Raw genomic sequence first — 20,480 nt, 5'->3', positions numbered from 1 at the left:
CGAGCTCTGTCTCTTCAACCCGCCCATTCCGCGCAGTGATAGGGAGTCGACTCCAAAAGATTCGATTCCTCGACTCTCAAAAGCCTTTGTGTCGGAATCGACTCCAGGACAGCAATCGACTAGTATCGATTCTGTATTTTTTTAAGACTCGAGGTGTGTTCGTGTTATTTTTTTTAAAGTCCATGGTTTGACATCGGACACTTTCTGCTTCCCGTAGTGACGCAATATTTGTTAAATACACAGACTTTTCATTAAATGCTTTATGTACTGCTTAATACAGCGTCTGTTTGTACAAGAATAAAGTTCAAGATAAGTCTATAGCCTACTACTATCAATAAAGTGGGGTCTACGTTTTTTTATATCAGTTTTATTTTGATAAACATGACACAATCTATGAATAGCTATAACATCGCGACTACATTAAAATAGTTTTTACTGCTATTAAAAAACTGATTTGTGTGGATCAGAATGTTCCATCCAGTAATGGAGTAGGAAATACGTTTATTTTATTTTATTCCTGGCCCTATTTTGATTAGGGTTTTTTTTTTTCAACTGCTTACACACAAAATCCTAACTCGTCACACAATTTCTGAAACCTATCGCTGCACACAGTTATTCAAAACCTAATGCTCTTCTTGAGCTTCTATGACTGTATATGGTATTTGGGTGGCTGATGACTCAATATGTTCCAGTAGGTTAAATAATAAAATAACTGTATATGGTATTTGGGTGGCTGATGACTGTTCCAGTAGTCACCATGACTCTAGTGATTCAATGCTAGCCCAGAGGAATGCCGGAAAATTGGCCACAGGACAAGTAAGGTCCCGACAACTGCATTTAAAAATCCATTTCTTTAAAATTATTCAGTTGATAAATAATTCTCTAGGAGACACCATAGGCTAATTATTGACAGCTTTCTCAAATCATAAGTCTGCTATGCTATTACATATTGATAATGTAAACAACCTTGTGTATTAGTTTACAGTAGCAGACATGTTAATGTAGTGCTAGGCATTTGTCCTGCATTAGTTATTGATTAGTTTTGCATGAATTATAAAACTTTTTCAGTAGTTCTATGGTAAGCATTAAAAAAATAGTAGTAATTGATAAGTTAATAGTAAACTACCACTTTCACCTGTGTGCTATTACTTACAAATTCATTAATCAGAGTTTCTTGTTAGTTAATAGTAGTTACTATTAAGTAGTTATTCATTAACGAAGGAACCTTATTCTAAAGTGTTACTAAACACCACAGTAATTCACACACACACATAAACACACACATACTCCTCACATGTGCAAACACACATTGCTTTACTGAACACCAACCAATCATGACTTTAGAATAGGCGTTAATTGGCCAAAGGTCGAGTTATAGGTTTTTCGGACTGTGTAATACTGTATTCACAACCACAAATGCTTTCAATGAAAAAATAAAGTTTGGTTTCAGTCTTGCTTTTGTGTTTACCGTGAGTTTTTCAACATCTCTCTGCCAATTACTTTCAATCTTGTACAGAAATGTACATAGAAGCTCAAGAAAGAAGAGCTTTAGGTTTTGAATAGCTGTGTGTATATGATATATCCAAAATATAATATCATGGCAAAGGTGTTTGCAACGTAAGACAAACGTTTGATTTTGAGATGTGTTTGTGATATTTTGAATGCGGTACTTCATTTTGCATTTTGTGTGTGCAATTCTTGGATTTTGTGTGTAAAGTTTTTTTTAAAAAAGAGGCAAAGTTTTGAAAATGTGTGTAAGCATTTGAAAAAAACTTTAAAAGTAAATGGAGTCGAGGCGTCGACTCCAACATTAGGAGTCGGGAATCGGAGTCGACACCAACATTAGGAGTCGGGAATCGGAGTCGACTCCGACATTAGGAGTCGGGAATCGGAGTCGACATCAACATTAGGAGTCGGGAATCGGAGTCGACACCGACATTAGGAGTCGGGAATCGGAGTCGACACCGACATTAGGAGTCGGGAATCGGAGTCGACACCGACATTAGGAGTCGGGAATCGGAGTCGACACCAACATTAGGAGTCGGGAATCGGAGTCGACACCGACATTAGGATTAGGGAATCGGAGTCGACACCAACATTAGGAGTCGGGAATCGGAGTCGACACCAACATTAGGAGTCGGGAATCGGAGTCGACTCCGACATTAGGAGTCGGGAATCGGAGTCGACATCAACATTAGGAGTCGGGAATCGGAGTCGACACCGACATTAGGAGTCGGGAATCGGAGTCGACACCGACATTAGGAGTCGGGAATCGGAGTCGACACCGACATTAGGAGTCGGGAATCGGAGTCGACACCAACATTAGGAGTCGGGAATCGGAGTCGACACCGACATTAGGATTAGGGAATCGGAGTCGACACCAACATTAGGAGTCGGGAATCGGAGTCGACACCAACATTAGGATTAGGGAATCGGAGTCGACATCGACATTAGGAGTCGGGAATCGGAGTCGACATCAACATTAGGAGTCAGGAATCGGAGTCGACACCGACATTAGGAGTCGGGAATCGGAGTCGACACCAACATTAGGATTAGGGAATCGGAGTCGACACCAACATTAGGATTAGGGAATCGGAGTCGACACCAACATTAGGAGTCGGGAATCGGAGTCGACACCAACATTCGGAGTCCTGGAATCGGAGTCGACACCAACATTAGGAGTCGGGAATCGGAGTCGACACCAACATTAGGAGTCGGGAATCGGAGTCGACACCAGCATTAGGAGTCGGGAATCGGAGTCGATTCCGACATTAGGAGTCGGGAATCGGAGTCGACACCAACATTAGGAGTCGGGAATCGGAGTCGACACCAACATTAGGATTAGGGAATCGGAGTCGACACCGACATTAGGAGTCGGGAATCGGAGTCGACATCAACATTAGGAGTCGGGAATCGGAGTCGACTCCGACATTAGGAGTCGGGAATCGGAGTCGACACCAACATTAGGAGTCGGGAATCGGAGTCGACACCAACATTAGGATTAGGGAATCGGAGTCGACACCGACATTAGGAGTCGGGAATCGGAGTTGACATCAACATTAGGAGTCGGGAATCGGAGTCGACACCAACATTAGGAGTCGGGAATTGGAGTCGACATCAACATTAGGAGTCGGGAATCGGAGTCTACACCAACATTAGGAGTCGGGAATCGGAGTCGACACCAACATTAGGAGTCGGGAATCGGAGTCGACACCAACATTAGGAGTCGGGAATCGGAGTCGACACCAACATTAGGAGTCGGGAATCGGAGTCGACATCAACATTAGGAGTCGGGAATCGGAGTCGACACCAACATTAGGAGTCGGGAATCGGAGTCGACACCAACATTCGGAGTCCTGGAATCGGAGTCGACACCAACATTAGGATTAGGGAATCGGAGTCGACATCGACATTAGGAGTCGGGAATCGGAGTCGACTCCGACATTAGGAGTCGGGAATCGGAGTCGACACCAACATTAGGAGTCGGGAATTGGAGTCGACATCAACATTAGGAGTCGGGAATCGGAGTCTACACCAACATTAGGAGTCGGGAATCGGAGTCCACACCAACATTAGGAGTCGGGAATCGGAGTCTACACCAACATTAGGGGTCGGGAATCGGAGTCGACACCAACATTAGGATTAGGGAATTGGAGTCGACATCAACATTAGGAGTCGGGAATCGGAGTCGACACCAACATTAGGATTAGGGAATTGGAGTCGACACCAACATTAGGAGTCGGGAATCGGAGTCCACACCAACATTAGGAGTCGGGAATCGGAGTCTACACCAACATTAGGGGTCGGGAATCGGAGTCGACACCAACATTAGGATTAGGGAATTGGAGTTGACACCAACATTAGGAGTCGGGAATCGGAGTCGACACCAACATTAGGATTAGGGAATTGGAGTCGACATCAACATTAGGAGTCGGGAATCGGAGTCGACACCGACATTAGGAGTCGGGAATCGGAGTCGACACCAACATTAGGATTAGGGAATCGGAGTCGACACCGACATTAGGAGTCGGGAATCGGAGTCGACACCGACATTAGGAGTCGGGAATCGGAATCCACACCGACATTAGGAGTCGGGAATCGGAGTCGACACCGACATTAGGAGTCGGGAATCGGAGTCGACACCAACATTAGGAGTCGGGAATCGGAGTCCACACCAACATTAGCAGTCGGGAATCGGAGTCGACACCAACATTAGGAGTCGGGAATCGGAGTCGACACCAACATTAGGAGTCGGGAATCGGAGTCGACACCAACATTAGGAGTCGGGAATCGGAGTCGACACCGACATTAGGAGTCGGGAATCAGAGTCCACACCGACATTAGGAGTCGGGAATCGGAGTCGACACCAACATTAGGAGTCGGGAATCGGAGTCGACACCGACATTAGGAGTCGGGAATCGGAGTCCACACCAACATTAGCAGTCGGGAATCGGAGTCGACACCAACATTAGGAGTCGGGAATCGGAGTCGACACCAACATTAGGAGTCAGGAATCGGAGTCGACACCAACATTAGGAGTCGGGAATCGGAGTCGACACCAACATTAGGAGTCGGGAATCGGAGTCGACACCAACATTAGGAGTCGGGAATCGGAGTCGACACCAACATTAGGAGTCGGGAATCGGAGTCGACACCAACATTAGGAGTCGGGAATCGGAGTCGACACCAACATTAGGATTAGGGAATCGGAGTCGACACCGACATTAGGAGTCGGGAATCGGAGTCGACACCAACATTAGGATTAGGGAATCGGAGTCGACACCAACATTAGGATTAGGGAATCGGAGTCGACACCAACATTAGGATTAGGGAATCGGAGTCGACACCGACATTAGGAGTCGGGAATCGGAGTCCACACCAACATTAGGAGTCAGGAATCGGAGTCGACACCGACATTAGGAGTCGGGAATCGGAGTCGACACCAACATTAGGAGTCGGGAATCGGAGTCGACACCAACATTAGGAGTCGGGAATCGGAGTCGACACCAACATTAGGATTAGGGAATCGGAGTCGACACCGACATTAGGAGTCGGGAATCGGAGTCGACACCAACATTAGGAGTCGGGAATCGGAGTCGACACCAACATTAGGAGTCGGGAATCGGAGTCGACACCAACATTAGGAGTCGGGAATCGGAGTCGACTCCGACATTAGGAGTCGGGAATCGGAGTCGACATCAACATTAGGAGTCGGGAATCGGAGTCGACATCAACATTAGGAGTCAAGGAATCGGAGTCGACACCAACATTAGGAGTCGGGAATCGGAGTCGACACCAACATTAGGAGTCGGGAATCGGAGTCCACACCAACATTTTCCAACAAAAGTTGCTGTTTTTGTCTCTCTCCTGAGGAAGATGTCATTCACTTGTTTTGGCAATGTACCCACACAGAGAAATGCTGGTCAGATTTTTATCCAGTCTTATTTTGTAAGTGACTTTTCTTTCTGTTTTGGTTTGTTTTTTTCTTTTTGGTTTGTTTGACTACTAAAAAGAGAAAACAGGACAATATTACATAATTAATTTGTGTTTTCTTCTAGCTAAATTTCACATACATAAGCAAAAAATGTACTGGCTCTAAACCTCTCTTTTCTCTATTCAAAGATGATCTAGACAAATACATGGAAAATATACAGAGCTCTGTTAATCCCAAAGCATTGAAAACTGTATCTCTATATTCATCCTTTTTGTCCTCTTAAGGTAAATGCATTGCATTGTTTTTTTGTTTTTTTGTGTTTGTTTTTTGTTATCCTGGCAACTTATTTGGGACTGTAATATCTTTTTTTTTTTTTTGTCCATGTATTTATTTTTTTCAAATAAAAATTATACAAAAATTATACAAAAAAAAGAGTTGGGAATCGGAGTCGACTCCAACATTATGAGTTGGGAATCGGAGTCGACTCCAACATTGTGAGTCGATGATCGGAGTCGACTCCACAAAACCCTGAATCGAACACCTCCTCGTCTATGAGCGGCTGAGCGCGCGGACGAACGCTGTCATTACGCTGGTTCCTCAGGACTCGTCATCATGTCTCTGGGCTGGTCAGGGAACGACCACAAGAGCTACTCGAACCCGCCGACGGGCGCCTTGAAACGGGCGAGAAACGACTCGGGGAACAAAGTGTCGGTGGTTCTGGGCGCCCAGTGGGGAGATGAAGGCAAAGGCAAAGTTGTTGATTTACTGGCCACGGAGTCCGACGTCGTGTGCAGGTGTCAGGTAATAGAAGAAAATCTAAAGCATAAATCACAGACAACTTTATCGGTAACATTTTGTATACAATCAATATGGTTTTTAATAACATTTAAGTCGTTATTAGCAATAATTTCATTAAAAATTGCAAATTGAATAGGTAACACTACAAATAACGATGCTAAAAATACTTTAATATGTAATAAACAAATTAATATAGTTATCAGGAATATTATGAATTAATATAGAATATAAATATAGCAAACTGTCATGCTTTTTAGTTAAATTCAATATTCTAACTTAATATATGCTGAATATGTCATATCTCAAGTTTATAGAAATAGCCTACAACTGAACTGAGCATGTATAGCCTACAAATAAGAAATATGTTTATTGGACAGAAAAAAAAAGACATTACTCATTTCTATACATGTCATGCTCAGTTCAGTTGTATTTTCATAAACATGAGATGTGATACATATATCTTGTTTGTGTCTTTACGTTGATAATCTTAAGACTTAATGTTTTGACTTTAGTTTGGATCATGCATGTGATTTCATGGATGTTACTGCATATTCAGAAATAATTCTGACAAAAAAATTCTTGTCATTGACAAACCCTAATCTAAATCTAATCTGAAAATGAGTGGAAGTGTCAGAGTCTACTTTGCACTACTCATTATCATTATTAATCACATGCATTTTAATTGCCATTGCATTATATAGAATGAAAGAATCCGTGGCTGTTCAATGCCAGTCTTTCTTTCATTGGTGCCGCTGTGAGTCTGTAGTCACTGAATGTCAGTCCCAGAATTCCTCTCTGCCCTTCGCTGAACTCTGGTCACATTCCCGGCGTTCCTGGACATGTGAGAAGGGCACGACTCCGGATAGAGGATCAGACTGAGGCGTGTGTCCGAGTAAAGGCCAAGCCGGCCGTCTGGAAGCTCCTGGAGTCGCATTTCCAGGTCTCGCGCTGGAGTCGCATTTCCAGGTCTCGCGATTGTAAATTTGGAGCTAGAACCTTTAAGTTGTTGATGAGGTTTTGCTCCTCAGATTAAGTTTCTGTTGACTGCAACAGATAATAATGCAATGCATGCCAAATTTCCAACCTTATGTTGTCTGTCATACAAAGAAATTATGATGAACTCATGCAAAAACTAGAGAGAAGCAACCAAATGTTAAGTTGTAGTCAGGGTATGCCGTTTGTTTTTCTGCATACAGTACCAAATACCTTTTTACCAAATAATTTTGTCAGATAAATACCTTAACTAAGTTAAGAGTTTTTTATTGTGTATTTTTAACTGTAAAAATCCTACGGTAAAAAGTCTCTTTAATACAATATGGCTGAAAGTGATGTTGTTTTTAATGAAGTTTGATTAAGCCATCGAAATATCAGACAATATTTAATATATTTAAAATTTTGTAAATATGAGCGAAGACAAAAACTCTAAACTTGGTTAAGGTATTTATCTGACAAAAAAAATTATTAAAATTTGGTTGCTTCTCTCTTGTTTTCATCATAATTTCTCTTTCACGTCTTTTTGCACGTGAGCGGACAAATTCACACAATATTATGTAAAAAAGAATGAGTATCCTAGTAAACATAGTCGATTATGTCTTAAGTGGACGTGAACAGTTGAGAAAGTAAACGCATGTGTATCAGTATATTAGATCGGTGCGTTCGCTCTTAAAGTGACAGTAGCCTAATAATCCTGCAGCTGTCTGTGATTATAATGTTAATCAAGCAACAAACGACTAAGAGACAATCACTCACCGCTCTTCACTGAATAACTTTTTTATATTTAATTAGTATTAATTAATAAGGATGTTTAATTTATACAGTGAAGACTATGCAGTGTTATTTTTACATTTGCTTACTTTATTAAATTTCTGTACCTGAAAACTACTATTAGATCTACCTGAAAAGCACTGCTTATTCAATTTGTATTTTTGTTTTATTGTATTTATTTGTGCTTTTGCTTGCAATTGTCTTACTTGTATTACTTGTCTTTAATAATGTTTTAAATTTACATTACTGTAGTTAGTAGTTTTAGCTGTTGTATCAAAATCGAAATAGAGAATTGTGAATTTTCACTTGCTAAAATTTAGCTGTCTGTACTGCCTGTTTCTGCAAAAACAGTTTCATGGCTGTTAGAAAAGTATATTTATGGCCGGTATATTTTCTTAAGACACCACGCGTGGCAAAAAAAGTTAATTTAGGCCACATTTCATTCAGGAACAGTTTTTGGAAATAAAAATTACAATGAAAAGCCGTAAACTGACATTCCTAAAATTCCCCATGTAACATTTAAGATTTTATGTTTTTTTTATTTTAATAATTCTGTTACTAATTAGTTGTTTGTCATCAGTTTTAATGTCCAGGGTTAGTTTTTATTTCCAGTTTTTTAAATTTATTTTTTTAAAGTTTTAATTACAGTAATTATAACATTTCCTTACATTTGGATGGTACCTGAAATCTAAGTAAAGTCATTCAACAATTGGGTATATTGGCTGAAAGAAAGAAAAAACTAATTTTGAGAAACAGATATTACATCCATAATAGTAGTATCCAAAATTATAAGAGAAAGAAAAAAGGGAAATAAAAACATCAATTGAAGTAACAATATAGTAGGCGATCTCAGCCAACACGGTATTACAGCTTTTTTTTGTAATTCAATAAGCTATATAGTTATATATTTATTACTCTGCCGGTAGTTTGGTTATCAGATCCGATCAGTTTTGACTTCTTGTGTGTGTGTCTTTTATGTCCATCTTATGTTGTTTATTGCATTATTTTAGTGTCACGAGTGTTTAATGATAGTGTTTTTTTTTGTGCACCTTCTATATATTTATCTCAGCTTGTGTAAAAGCTAAAAAGCTTTGATTCCTTCTTTCGCTCTGTGTGATGATGCTGCTTGTCAGTTTATGTGTTAAAAGATCACAAAGACATTAATAGCATGTTGTTCTGTCACTCCACAGGGAGGCAATAACGCTGGACACACAGTAGTGGTGGATGAGAAAGAGTATGATTTCCATCTTCTCCCCAGTGGAATAATCAGCACCAAATGCATATCATTCATCGGTGAGAATGTATTTAAGATGATTAAACTGCTGCTTTGCATTTGACGGAATCTGATATTTCCAGAGATGATGAAGTGTGAGCTGTGTAGTTTCTGTAAAGGTGACGTGTGTGTATTCATCCGCAGGGAATGGCGTAGTCATTCATCTTCCAGGATTATTCGAAGAGATTGACAAGAATGAGAAAAAAGGTAAAGAAAAGAGAGACACAGATTATTGCAGAAGTGAAAGCAGCTTCAAGTTTTTTGTCATAGCGATTACTCATGATTAAGCGCATCTAACATAAAAGTTTGTAAATATATGTGTGTGTGTGTGTGTGTGTGTGTGTGTGTGTGTGTGTGTGTGTGTGTGTGTGTGTGTGTGTATAGGCTATATATATACAGTAATCAACATTTGAAGTGGATCAAAACCTTTAATCAAAGTTATACATGAGTTTTGAACAATAGCTGTTCATTAAATATTTTTGATCCACTTCAAATGTTGACTACTGTATATACACACACACACACACACACACACACAGAAATAGTAAACTTTATGTTAGATGCGATTAATCGCGATTTTGACAGTACTACATTTTTTATTTGATATAAAATAGACTCTAAAATTGCTCAAAAATCAAAGATATTTGCCCAAACAAGTTATGTTCCAAATTTGAAGTCGATATCACAAAAAAGATTTTAAAGTACCGTTTCCATGGAAACGCAATGACTGAATTCAAAGCTGTTTTCACAGGGTGAATTTACGCTTTTGAATGACCTAATTTATTATGATTGCTAAAAAATGGCAATAAACAAGTGTCCCGCTACTAAAACTCGTAGCAACATGCTTAATCAATGATAACAACATACTAATTAATGCTAGCAGTGTGCTAAGACATGCTAGCAAAATGTTAAATCATGCTAGCAATGTGTAACAACTTGTTAGCAGCATGCTAATTCATGCTAGCAAAATGTTAAATAATACTAGTAATGTGTAAAAACATGCTAGCGTTGTATGCTAATTCGTGTTAACAACATGCTAATTCATGCTAGCAATGTGCTAAGACATGCGAGCAAAATGTTAAATCATACTAGCAATGTGCTAAACATGTTAGCAACATGTTAAATCATGGTAACAATGTGTAAAACATGCTAACGATATTTGCTAATTCATGCTTTGCAACATGCTAAAACATGTCAGGAATGTGCTTAAACATATTAACAGCATGCTAATTCATGATAGTAATGTGCTAATTCATGCTACCAGCATGTTAATTAATGCTAGCAAAATGATAAATCATGCCAGCAACATGCTAAAACATGCTAATTCATGCTAGCAATGTACTAAACTAAAAATATATATTTTATATAAAATAGACTCTAAAATTGCTAGAAAATCAAAGCCATTTGTCTAACTAAGTAATGTTCCAAATTTGAAGTCGATACCAAAAGAGAAAGATTTTAAAGTAACGAATTTAAAAAGTAATTTTAAAACACAATATTCAATTACGCGGTTTTCACAGGGTGAATTTTGACTGTTATTATGATTGTTAAAAAATATGATTGGGGAACGATGGCAAAAACTGTCCTGCTACTAAAACATGCTAGCAACATGCTTAGTCATGCTAGCAATATGCTAATTCATTATAGCAACATGCTAATTTATGCTACTAATGTGCTAATTCATGCTAGTAATGTGCTAATTCATGCTAGCAACATTATAAAAAATGCTAGCAACATGTTAAATCATACTAGCAATGTGTAAAAACATGCTAGTGATTTGCGCTAATTCATGTTGGCAACGTGTCCCGCTACAAGACAATGCCAGTTAACAGACCAGACTTACACAAAGCCTGTTTACTAGATCAGTTCCATTCATTATTAATGGCTTTATTCTATTCACACACAGGAATAATTTGTTTTTTTCTTACATGATAAGGGCTGAAAGGATGGGAAAAAAGACTGGTCATCTCAGATCGGGCTCACATTGGTAATATAATTTATAACTATAAATAATAGTGTTTTTTTAATATATATTTTGAATACTGTGATGGTGGAAAATACATATAATGGAAAAGGATCTTCTGATTCCATGTATTTCTGTCAGTATTTGACTTTCATCAGGCCGTGGACGGACTTCAGGAGGTTCAGCGACAAGCTCAGGAAGGAAAAAAGTAAGTTGTGCTGATGGGTTTGAGCTGATGGACCAACAACCGTTCTGTTCAAGGCACTTTCCATAAATAAACTTTTTTGTAGTGATGTAAAGTAAACTATTATCCATCATAAAATTAACCTAGTATCACAAGTAGGTCATTTTAGTTCAATCAAATGTCCGAATCCTCCCTTAAAATTGTGATTTTGGCCCGTCTCACCTCAGCTTCTTGACAAACATATGCTTTAATAACTTAATGTACATTTTATTATTATGTTGGCTTGGCTGGAAAATCAAAACTACGTTAAATCCCATAGACTTTCATCGAGGGATTCAAAACATTTATACAATAACTCTAATAGAGTAAAGCTTCATCCACCAAGTATATTTCACTAGCATGAATTAGCATGTTGTTAGCATATTTTATCATGTTGCTAGCATGTTTTAACATGTTGTTAGCATGATTAAGCATTTTGCTTGCATTTTTAACGTTACTTGCATGAATTAGCATTCTAGGATGTTTTAGTACATAGATAGCATGATTTAACATTTTGCTAAGATGTTTTAACACATGCTAGCATGAATTAGAACATTGCTAACATGTTTTATTGCTAACATTGGTAGCATTATTTAGCATGCCAATTAACATTAATTAATGCTAGCTATGTACTAAAACAAGCTAGTAGCATGCTAATTAATGTTAACAATGTGTTTAACATACTAGCAACATGCTACAAATATGCCAACAAATGTAAAATAATGTTAGACACATACTAAGTCATGCTAGCGACGTGATAAAACATGCTAGGGAAGTTGATAAAACATTCAAGTCTTTGTTAATCCAACATATATATGCTAATAAATGTAAAATAATGCTAGACACATACTAAGACATGCTAACGACATGCTAAAACATAGGAGGGAAGTTTCTTAAACTTTATAATTTTATGGTCTTCGTCAAGTCAACATAAAAGTTTGTACAACGAACTTTACTTTCTAGATCAACTGTATTTCTTTAGTTATTGTAAAATTTTTGAAGAAAACGAAATCACACAAATCAAGGTTTTACACTGTATTCAGTACTGTAGTTTGGTAACAGGGTTGCAAATATTGCAAATGCGTTTAATTAATAATAGTAATGATGATACATTGTATTTATAGTGAAGCTTTCTTATACTAAGTGCAACAAACGTATAAAAACGCAAAAAAAAACATAAAATAAAACATAAGTTGATGGTTGATGAACATTCTGACCTCTAAAAACATAGTTTTTAATAGTTGTTGTTGTTGTTTTATAGTGTTTCTGCTGATTGTAACCGTGTTTATGTTTGTTCACAGCATAGGAACGACTAAGAAAGGCATCGGACCCACGTACGCCTGTAAAGCGTCTCGCACCGGGCTTCGCATCTGTGACCTGATGGCAGATTTCAGCGAGTTTTCTACGAGGTAAATGATGTTTCTAATGCGGGCGATATCAGTGATCCGCGATCGTCTGAACTGTTCTGTCCTCCTGAAGGGTGAAGAACCTCGTGCTGCAGTATCAGTCCATGTATCCCACCCTTAAAGTGGACGCTGAGAGCGAGCTGAAGAAGCTAAAGGTCAGTTAAACCGGAGACGCTCGCGGTGTGTGTTACGCGGCTCTGATCCGCTCTCTCTCTTACAGGACTACGCCGAGAGGATCCGACCTCTGGTCAGAGACGGGGTCTATTTCATGTATGATGCCATTCACGGACCCCCGAAGAAAATCCTGGTGGAGGGGGCGAACGCTGCTCTCCTTGACATTGACTTTGGTAAGAACATGTGTTCGGGACTTGGGAAAGGGGTCATGACATGGTTTTTGTTTTTTGTTTTATTATGTTCCCTTAGGTGCAATTATAGTATTACTATAGTTTTTTGGACAAAAACCTTTTAAAATTAAGGGATTTATGACCTTTTCCCACCGTGTTTCTCATCCTCTGATTCAAACAGTCTGTTTTGGGGGTGTTTCCCCTTTAAGAGTTCAGTGTTAACGCCCACTGTTATAATTGGCTAACGTCAGTCCTTATGCATAAAAAAAAGTAGTTTTAAGATTAAATATATTACTTACAGTTTGTGGTGTCGTTGGGCCCAGAATAGTTTTAAAGGGATAGTTCACCCAAAAATGTAAGTTCTGTCAGTATTTACTCTCCCTCATGTTGTTCAACCCCATAAGACCTTCGTTCATCTTCAGAACACGAATTAAGATATTTTTGATTAAATCTGAGAGCTGGATCACTCCTCCATAGGCTTCTTCGGGGATTGAAACATGTTCCCTGAAAAGTTATTAAAGACATCGTTAAAATAGTCCAAGTGACTACAGTGGCTCAATCTTAAGTTTATCAAGCGACGAGAATACTTTTTGTGCGCAAAAACAAACAAAAATAACGACTTTATTAATTTCCTTCTCTTTGGGCCTCGAGTCAGTTCACTAGTGTAACAGCGCAGCGCTTCTGTGTTGTACGTCACACGCATCACACACATGACCAGCGTCGGCCAATAGTGAGCCTCCGTGTGACGTAGCTCTACGCTATCCCACTACGCTAACTGACTCGAGGCCCACAGAGAAGGAAATGAATAAAGTCGTTATTTTTGTTTGTTTTTGCGCACAAAAAGTATTCTCGTCGCTTGATAAACTTAAGATTGAGCCACTGTAGTCACTTAGACTATTTTAACGATGTCTGTAATAACTTTTCAGGGAACAAGTGTAAGCCTATGGAGGAGTGATCCAGCTCTTAGATTTCAGATTTTAGATTTTTAGAAAATAAGCTGCATCCATTTTCCCTTGACGTCTGGATCTTTCCGCAGCGTATTCAAACATGTTGTTTGTCCACAGCCAGGACCAGCACTTCTGCGTGGCGTCGATGTCTTCTTGTAAACAGACCCACTCGCTGCACGTCGACTGAACACGCGTGCGCGACAACGATGCAATGATGCGAAATGAGGCGTAGTCGTCTTGCGCTTGAGGCGGTCAAATGCAAACGACTGGTACGTCACTTCGTACCGTGGATCCACAACGAGCTGTATTTTGAGCTTGATTAAATAAATTGTTTGTTTATAATGGGGAGGACGTCTTAAAGGGTAAGTTCCCCCGTTTTACAAGTAAAGCCCTGTTTTAAGATCGTTTCTGATGAAATCGAACGGTTGAGATTGAAATTTGGACACATGCTGCTGTCCCGAGAATTTTAGGTTTTTGTGTTAGCAAATGTTCTGTGCGGTACGGTACGGTATTACTCCGCCGCCGGAGACGGAAATGGGGTTGTTTGTGTTCTTTCTGTAGTTATGCCGGTTATGCAGTCGTAGGCTACGCTATCCAAACATTGGCAAAGGTGCATTATCGCCACCAACTGGGCTGGAGTGTCTATTATTCAAGCTCTCAATGGAAGAATGTCCGGTTGTGAGGCGTTTGGAAAAATAGGTCCACAGTTTTACAACGAATGGTAAAAAACCTGTTGGAAAGCATCTTTTGCAGCGATTTTTGTGTGAGCATATCAGTGAACACCCCAGACCACTCGGTGAGTTTCACGTCTTTGTAAACTAAAGTTTAATGCGTTTATATGAATGATTGTTCCAGTGCCCCTATGAAACCATTGTATAGGTGGGAGGGTGCTAACACAAAAACCTAAAATTCTCGGGACAGCAGCATGTGTCCAAATTTTAATCTTAACCGTTCGATTTAATCAGAAACGATCTTAAAACAGGGCTTTACTTGTAAAACGCCGAACTTACCCTTTAAGCTATGAAACTTGCAGGAAGTTTTAATGGTACAAAGACATCTTATATACCAAAAGATTTTGGTTTCTCATGTCATGACCCCTTTAAAGAGGACCTATTACGCCCATTTACTAAGTCTTGATGCTGTTTTTATTCTCTACTAGAACCATGGGTGTCGGAACCATTGTATATGTGTGGGACAAGACCCGCCCACTTTTTAAGACCACTGATATTTGACCCACTCACTTTTACAGTCTCTAATTCAGCGCATCTGTTCACTTTCCAGAGCGCCGTCAGTCAAATCCATTCCACTGCCCTAATAAATTAAACACCATTTCCACTGAATCATTATTTTTCTCAACGAGCCGCAACTGACGAAAATTACCTCCCGTTGTATCCTTCTAGACAAATATTGCGTTGCAAACATCAATAACAGCTTTAAGTTGTCAATGCTGGCAAATGACCATGTTATCATCGGCGGATAATCCACGGATAGCTGTGCATTTAATGCACGACGTGAAGCGGAGTTTAGTTTACTTGTTTAATTAAAAGGCAGCAGAATAGATGAAATGGCATTTACTTCAGTAACATTTTTCTGGGGGAGACACACACACTTCTGACGCCCATGACTAGAACAGATTTTCCTGCTTGAATGTTGATCATTTTCCTCATATTCTCCATTGTTGCGGCTCCTCTCTTCCCAGTCTGTCAGTTACGCTCTGTTTACTTCCTGTCTCTATAAAGCCCCGCCTTCTGGAAAGCACACTGTGCTCTGATTGGTCGGCTGGAGCAGTGTTGTGATTGGTCGAGCGCTTTGAGTGTGTTTGGGAAATGTCCCGCCCCTTCCCATAACCGCCAGTCAGTTTCAACACACTACTAACTAGGGGTCGACATTTATGTGATTTAAGTTGAGTCGCTGATGGCGTCATTAATGTGTCAACAAATAACAAATAAGCCTGAACTTCGAGCTGAGACTGAACGCGGGTTGCCTTGTGACACAGCACTGCCCACACGGCTATTGCTCTTGCGTTACAGCTTATTTAATCAGTCATGTTGTCTTTGGGTCGTTATATTCCCTGGTGGAAAAGAAAAAAGCTAAGTATACTTGCAGCCAGACTGATTGTCAGTATACTTCAAGTGTGTTAATGATTAGTTAACTTGAAGTGTGCTATTTTGAAACAACTAATTTTGTACTAAGTATATTTTAGTTGTAATTAAATTGTAGTAAAGCATAACTTTAAGTGTATTTAGTGTACTTTAAATAGATGCCTGTGTAGGGACTAATTACATGCTTGATTAGTGATATTAAAGTGTACTTTATTTGTGTTACAAGTACATTACATATTCATTATGAGTGTCTTCAAAACAAACAAGCAATATACCATTAGTGTATTTATATATTTAAAAAAATATATACTATAGGCTCATTAATACCTTCGGCTTATTCTAAATACTACAAATTGCATAATTTGTCTTCAATAACAAATGTACATTATTAGATAAATAACTTTATTTTGAAACTTATTTTGAAAGTATACTTTCAATGCATTGTTACAATGATAATTTCCAGCACACAGTTAAAATATACCTAAAATATATTTATAAATAAGTGCAAATAAATACACTTTTAAAAAAATAAACTGAATTTGCACTTCAAGTATGTGTTTTTTATTTTTTATTTTTAGAAAATAGAATAAATTACAATTATTTTAAAGTGTGTTAAAAGTTGTATTGTGAAAATAGGTATAAGCATGATGCTAATATATTTTTAATATATTTAAAGATAGTAAAATTTTTGTTAATATATTTGCTATGTACTATTGAAAAAGGGAATATATATTTCAAATACAATAAAGTATACTTTCTTTACACTAGGGTTTCTCACAGATTTGTACTTGTTCTGAATCAGATACAGATAAAGTAGCAGATTACAGTTATAGGACTGCGTAGAGCGAACAATTGCATGTGAAGTAATTCTACGTGGGAGCGTCTCTCTAATAATATTGAAGCTGTGGGGTTTAGCTACTAAGAAATATATGATATAACTTTTCAGTTTCTTAGCTATTTTATTGATAAGTCTCAGAACAGTACATTTCTACGCTACTGTTTCTGTGTGCGCGTGATGTGCGTTACAATGTGTGTGCGTTTAGGACGGCGATTAAATTACTTGTACAATAAGCTGTGCAAAACATGCATTTTTTTTACGATAAATTTTGTAGCATCCAGATGGTATAATCATACATATCTTGCTGGGTGCTCTCTGAGTGTGCATTTATTTGTCATTTTACATAGATATAAACACTAGATGACGCCTTGGGGTTCTAAGCATGCGTCAAAACCGCCGCCATCTTGGAACAGGAGTCTTGTCATAGGAAGTAGCTGGGTAACGCTGAATTCATGGATGATGCCGGACTTTTGTGCTGCGTATGGATGTTTACACGAACAAAATCTAAAAACCAGACAGCAAGAGTGACTACATTTCACAAGATTGTGAAATTTTGTAATTTTTTAAAAATTTCTCTGGACTCTATAATAAATACATGTCTGACCGTTGGAACGAACCAAAACAACTAGAAAATCGCATTCATGACGATTTATGGTGATTTTATTTCAGTTAGACCTTTTCCTACATTGACGCTGATGAGGGGGTCCCCTGTTTCAAGATGGCGGCTCTATTGACGCATTCGTTCCAATGAACTGCCGTAGCCAAGGCGACATCTAGTGTTTATAATATCTATGGTCATTTTACCTGTTGGAAACGGAGCGTAAAAGTGGACTTCAAAGATGTCTTATCCTGTTACGCCCCCTATAGGCCATGACCAGCGAGTAGTCCCGTCAAGCTTAAAGCGTCATGGCAGAGCATTAAAGTCGACTAGTCTGGGCAACCCCTACTACTAACTAAGTCAAACACGCCCCGCCCCTTTATTCTGCGTAATAATTATTTTAAATGAGGAATATTGTGACGTGTTCATTGTTCATGAACATGGGAAAGAGAGTAAAATAGGTCTTCTTTAAATGGTTGTTTGCCTTCCTTCCAGGGACGTACCCATTCGTGACATCGTCCAACTGCACCGTGGGTGGCGTGTGCACCGGCCTCGGCATTCCTCCCGCTAACATCGGGGATGTGTATGGAGTATCAAAGGCCTACACCACTAGAGTCGGGATAGGAGCCTTTCCCACAGAACAGCTCAATGTAAGAATCGCACTGAAACTGGAAACTTGTTATTATAGTTAACAAATGCTATTTTATCAGTGGGGAATAGCGAAGTGAACTTTGAGCTCACGATATGTCAAAATGCCCGGCTTGGTGAGTATTCGCTCAAACAATATTGGTTATGTCTTAAGTAAACATAAACAATTGGGAAAAAAGTTTTAAAGCGTGTGTATCAGTATATTGGATCTGTGCATTCGGTCTTAAAGTGACAGCAGCCTAATAAACCTCATCTATAAACCTGTCATTAATGATAAACAAAAAACAAAAGACAAAGAGAATCACTCACTGCTCTTATTAATCTATATTTAATTTATACAGCGAAGACTATGCTGTGTTGTTTTACATTTGATTAAATTCTAGGGGTGTAATGATACCTTCATGTCACGATTTGATACATATCACGATACTGAACTCACAATGCGATGATCAGAGACATATGGTAAAATATTAACAAAACATTTACTGTTGATTAAAATGCAAATTTTGCATTACATGTGTGTGTAAATGACTATTCTTGGACTTGATGCTGGAAACCCAATAGAGACACCAGAATAAACATATTCATGATTCTGAAGCTGAAAATACAGAATTATTTTATGCTTGCACGCTGTCACTGACTAGATATATTAAAAATAATATAGGTCACTTTTTACTGGTGACATTTTTGACATTATCAGGACACACACATATTCCCCCATTGCATTATTATACATTATATTCAACATTATATATAGTAGTTTAATGTAGTACTCACACTAAAACCTTTTTTCTCACACAGAAATTTTTATTTTGGGTGAACTATACACAATATTGTCACTGTATCCACGAAACATATTGTTGCATTTTTGTATTGCGATATATTGTGACATGATATATGGTTACTTACACCACTATTAATTTATTTTGGTAAAGGTTGTTTTTATTTTTATCATTCATTTCACAGGAATTCTACATTTGTTAAACTCTAAGCTGGTAATCACCTGTAAGAGAGGGAATATGTTGCACATGATGCTTGCCAATCAATAGAGGTTATGTGTGTGTGTGTGACGTCACCGTCGGCCGGAGTGACTGCGGTTACACACAGTGAGCATTTGTTTTCGTCATGAAAGTTGCGAAAAACACACAAAACACATCTAAAACGGGAAAGAGCTTTGAGATTGACTGTATAAATTTGACAAGAAATCTGAGATATATTTTTACGGACTCCCGAAAGCTACAGAAAAGAAACAAACGGATCGTTATTTCACAGAAACAACCGGATCCAGGCAGAGAACGCTGGATTTGCAGTTTTCATTTTGTGTCCATATGCTGAATTTAGTGTTAAAATCATACCAAATATAATGTATTGTTTTATATTGTATTGACAACTCGTAAATTAAATATTTACCACAGTATATTATTCTGCATAATTGGATGTTTTTAAATAAACTCGGGATGGATTTAGACCCATATTGTGTTTTATGAAGCGTTCACTCGCAAATTTGCTTTATTTATTTCTCCGGCGTTGAAATCAGGCTCATTTAAATGTCTGGAAATATGATTCCTGCTGCATGTTAATATCCATGGATCACTGGATCTTTGGTGAGTTGTAAGGAACACTGTATCGAGTCCAAGCTTTAGTTTAAACTGATAATCGTTTGTTTTACTCGTGTTTTCACAGTTTACCCAATTAAACCCAGTCACACAGCAGCTCTTCTGACACTCAGTCCGGCGGGAAACTGACGTCAATGCATTCCCTCTATTGATTGGATGGTTGTGGTTTTGCTATTGGCTGATCTCATGTGACTGACAGGTTATAGCCCCGCCCACATCATCAGAGAAGAGATGCTGCAAGAGGAAGTTAATCTGATTCAAGATTATGAGGAACATGAATTTTATTCTGAAATATTTCATTAAAAAAAAGAATTCTCCATTTTGAGTTCATTAATGTGACTTAGTATCAACTTTGTCTGAAATGTTTCTCCTACATTAACATCTGACTTCAGCAACACCTGAGATCTGATTTGTGATGACCTCTGCATGACCTCTGACCTGTGTTTGTGATTCAGGCCGTCGGGGAGCTTCTGCAGACACGAGGTCACGAGGTGGGCGTGACCACAGGCAGAAAGAGACGCTGTGG

The 20,480-nt window shown here is 38.7% G+C and overlaps 1 protein-coding gene across 1 annotated transcript in view; it reads left to right on the top strand.

Moving 5' to 3' along the window:
- The first annotated feature begins 5,959 nt into the window (after positions 1-5,959).
- Positions 5,960-20,480, top strand: part of adss1 (adenylosuccinate synthase 1) — an 18,527-nt gene continuing 4,006 nt past the window's right edge. Inside the window, exons 1-10 of the mRNA XM_077196802.1 lie at positions 5,960-6,235; positions 9,187-9,289; positions 9,414-9,476; positions 11,206-11,256; positions 11,374-11,440; positions 12,757-12,864; positions 12,935-13,016; positions 13,082-13,208; positions 18,186-18,340; positions 20,410-20,480. The exon at positions 20,410-20,480 is cut by the window's right edge and continues 54 nt beyond it. Coding sequence (XP_077052917.1) covers positions 6,047-6,235; positions 9,187-9,289; positions 9,414-9,476; positions 11,206-11,256; positions 11,374-11,440; positions 12,757-12,864; positions 12,935-13,016; positions 13,082-13,208; positions 18,186-18,340; positions 20,410-20,480 — 1,016 coding nt within the window. The 5' untranslated portion in view covers positions 5,960-6,046. The remainder of the gene's footprint in view (positions 6,236-9,186; positions 9,290-9,413; positions 9,477-11,205; positions 11,257-11,373; positions 11,441-12,756; positions 12,865-12,934; positions 13,017-13,081; positions 13,209-18,185; positions 18,341-20,409) is intronic.

Source organism: Siphateles boraxobius, unplaced genomic scaffold (assembly GCF_051911475.1).
Source record: "Siphateles boraxobius isolate OS27281-9 unplaced genomic scaffold, OSU_SipBor_1 36, whole genome shotgun sequence".
In the NCBI taxonomy this organism is placed as follows: domain Eukaryota; kingdom Metazoa; phylum Chordata; class Actinopteri; order Cypriniformes; family Leuciscidae; genus Siphateles; species Siphateles boraxobius.
The sequence above is the reverse complement of the archived record's forward strand: the minus strand, read 5'-3'. Positions and strand labels throughout refer to the sequence as shown.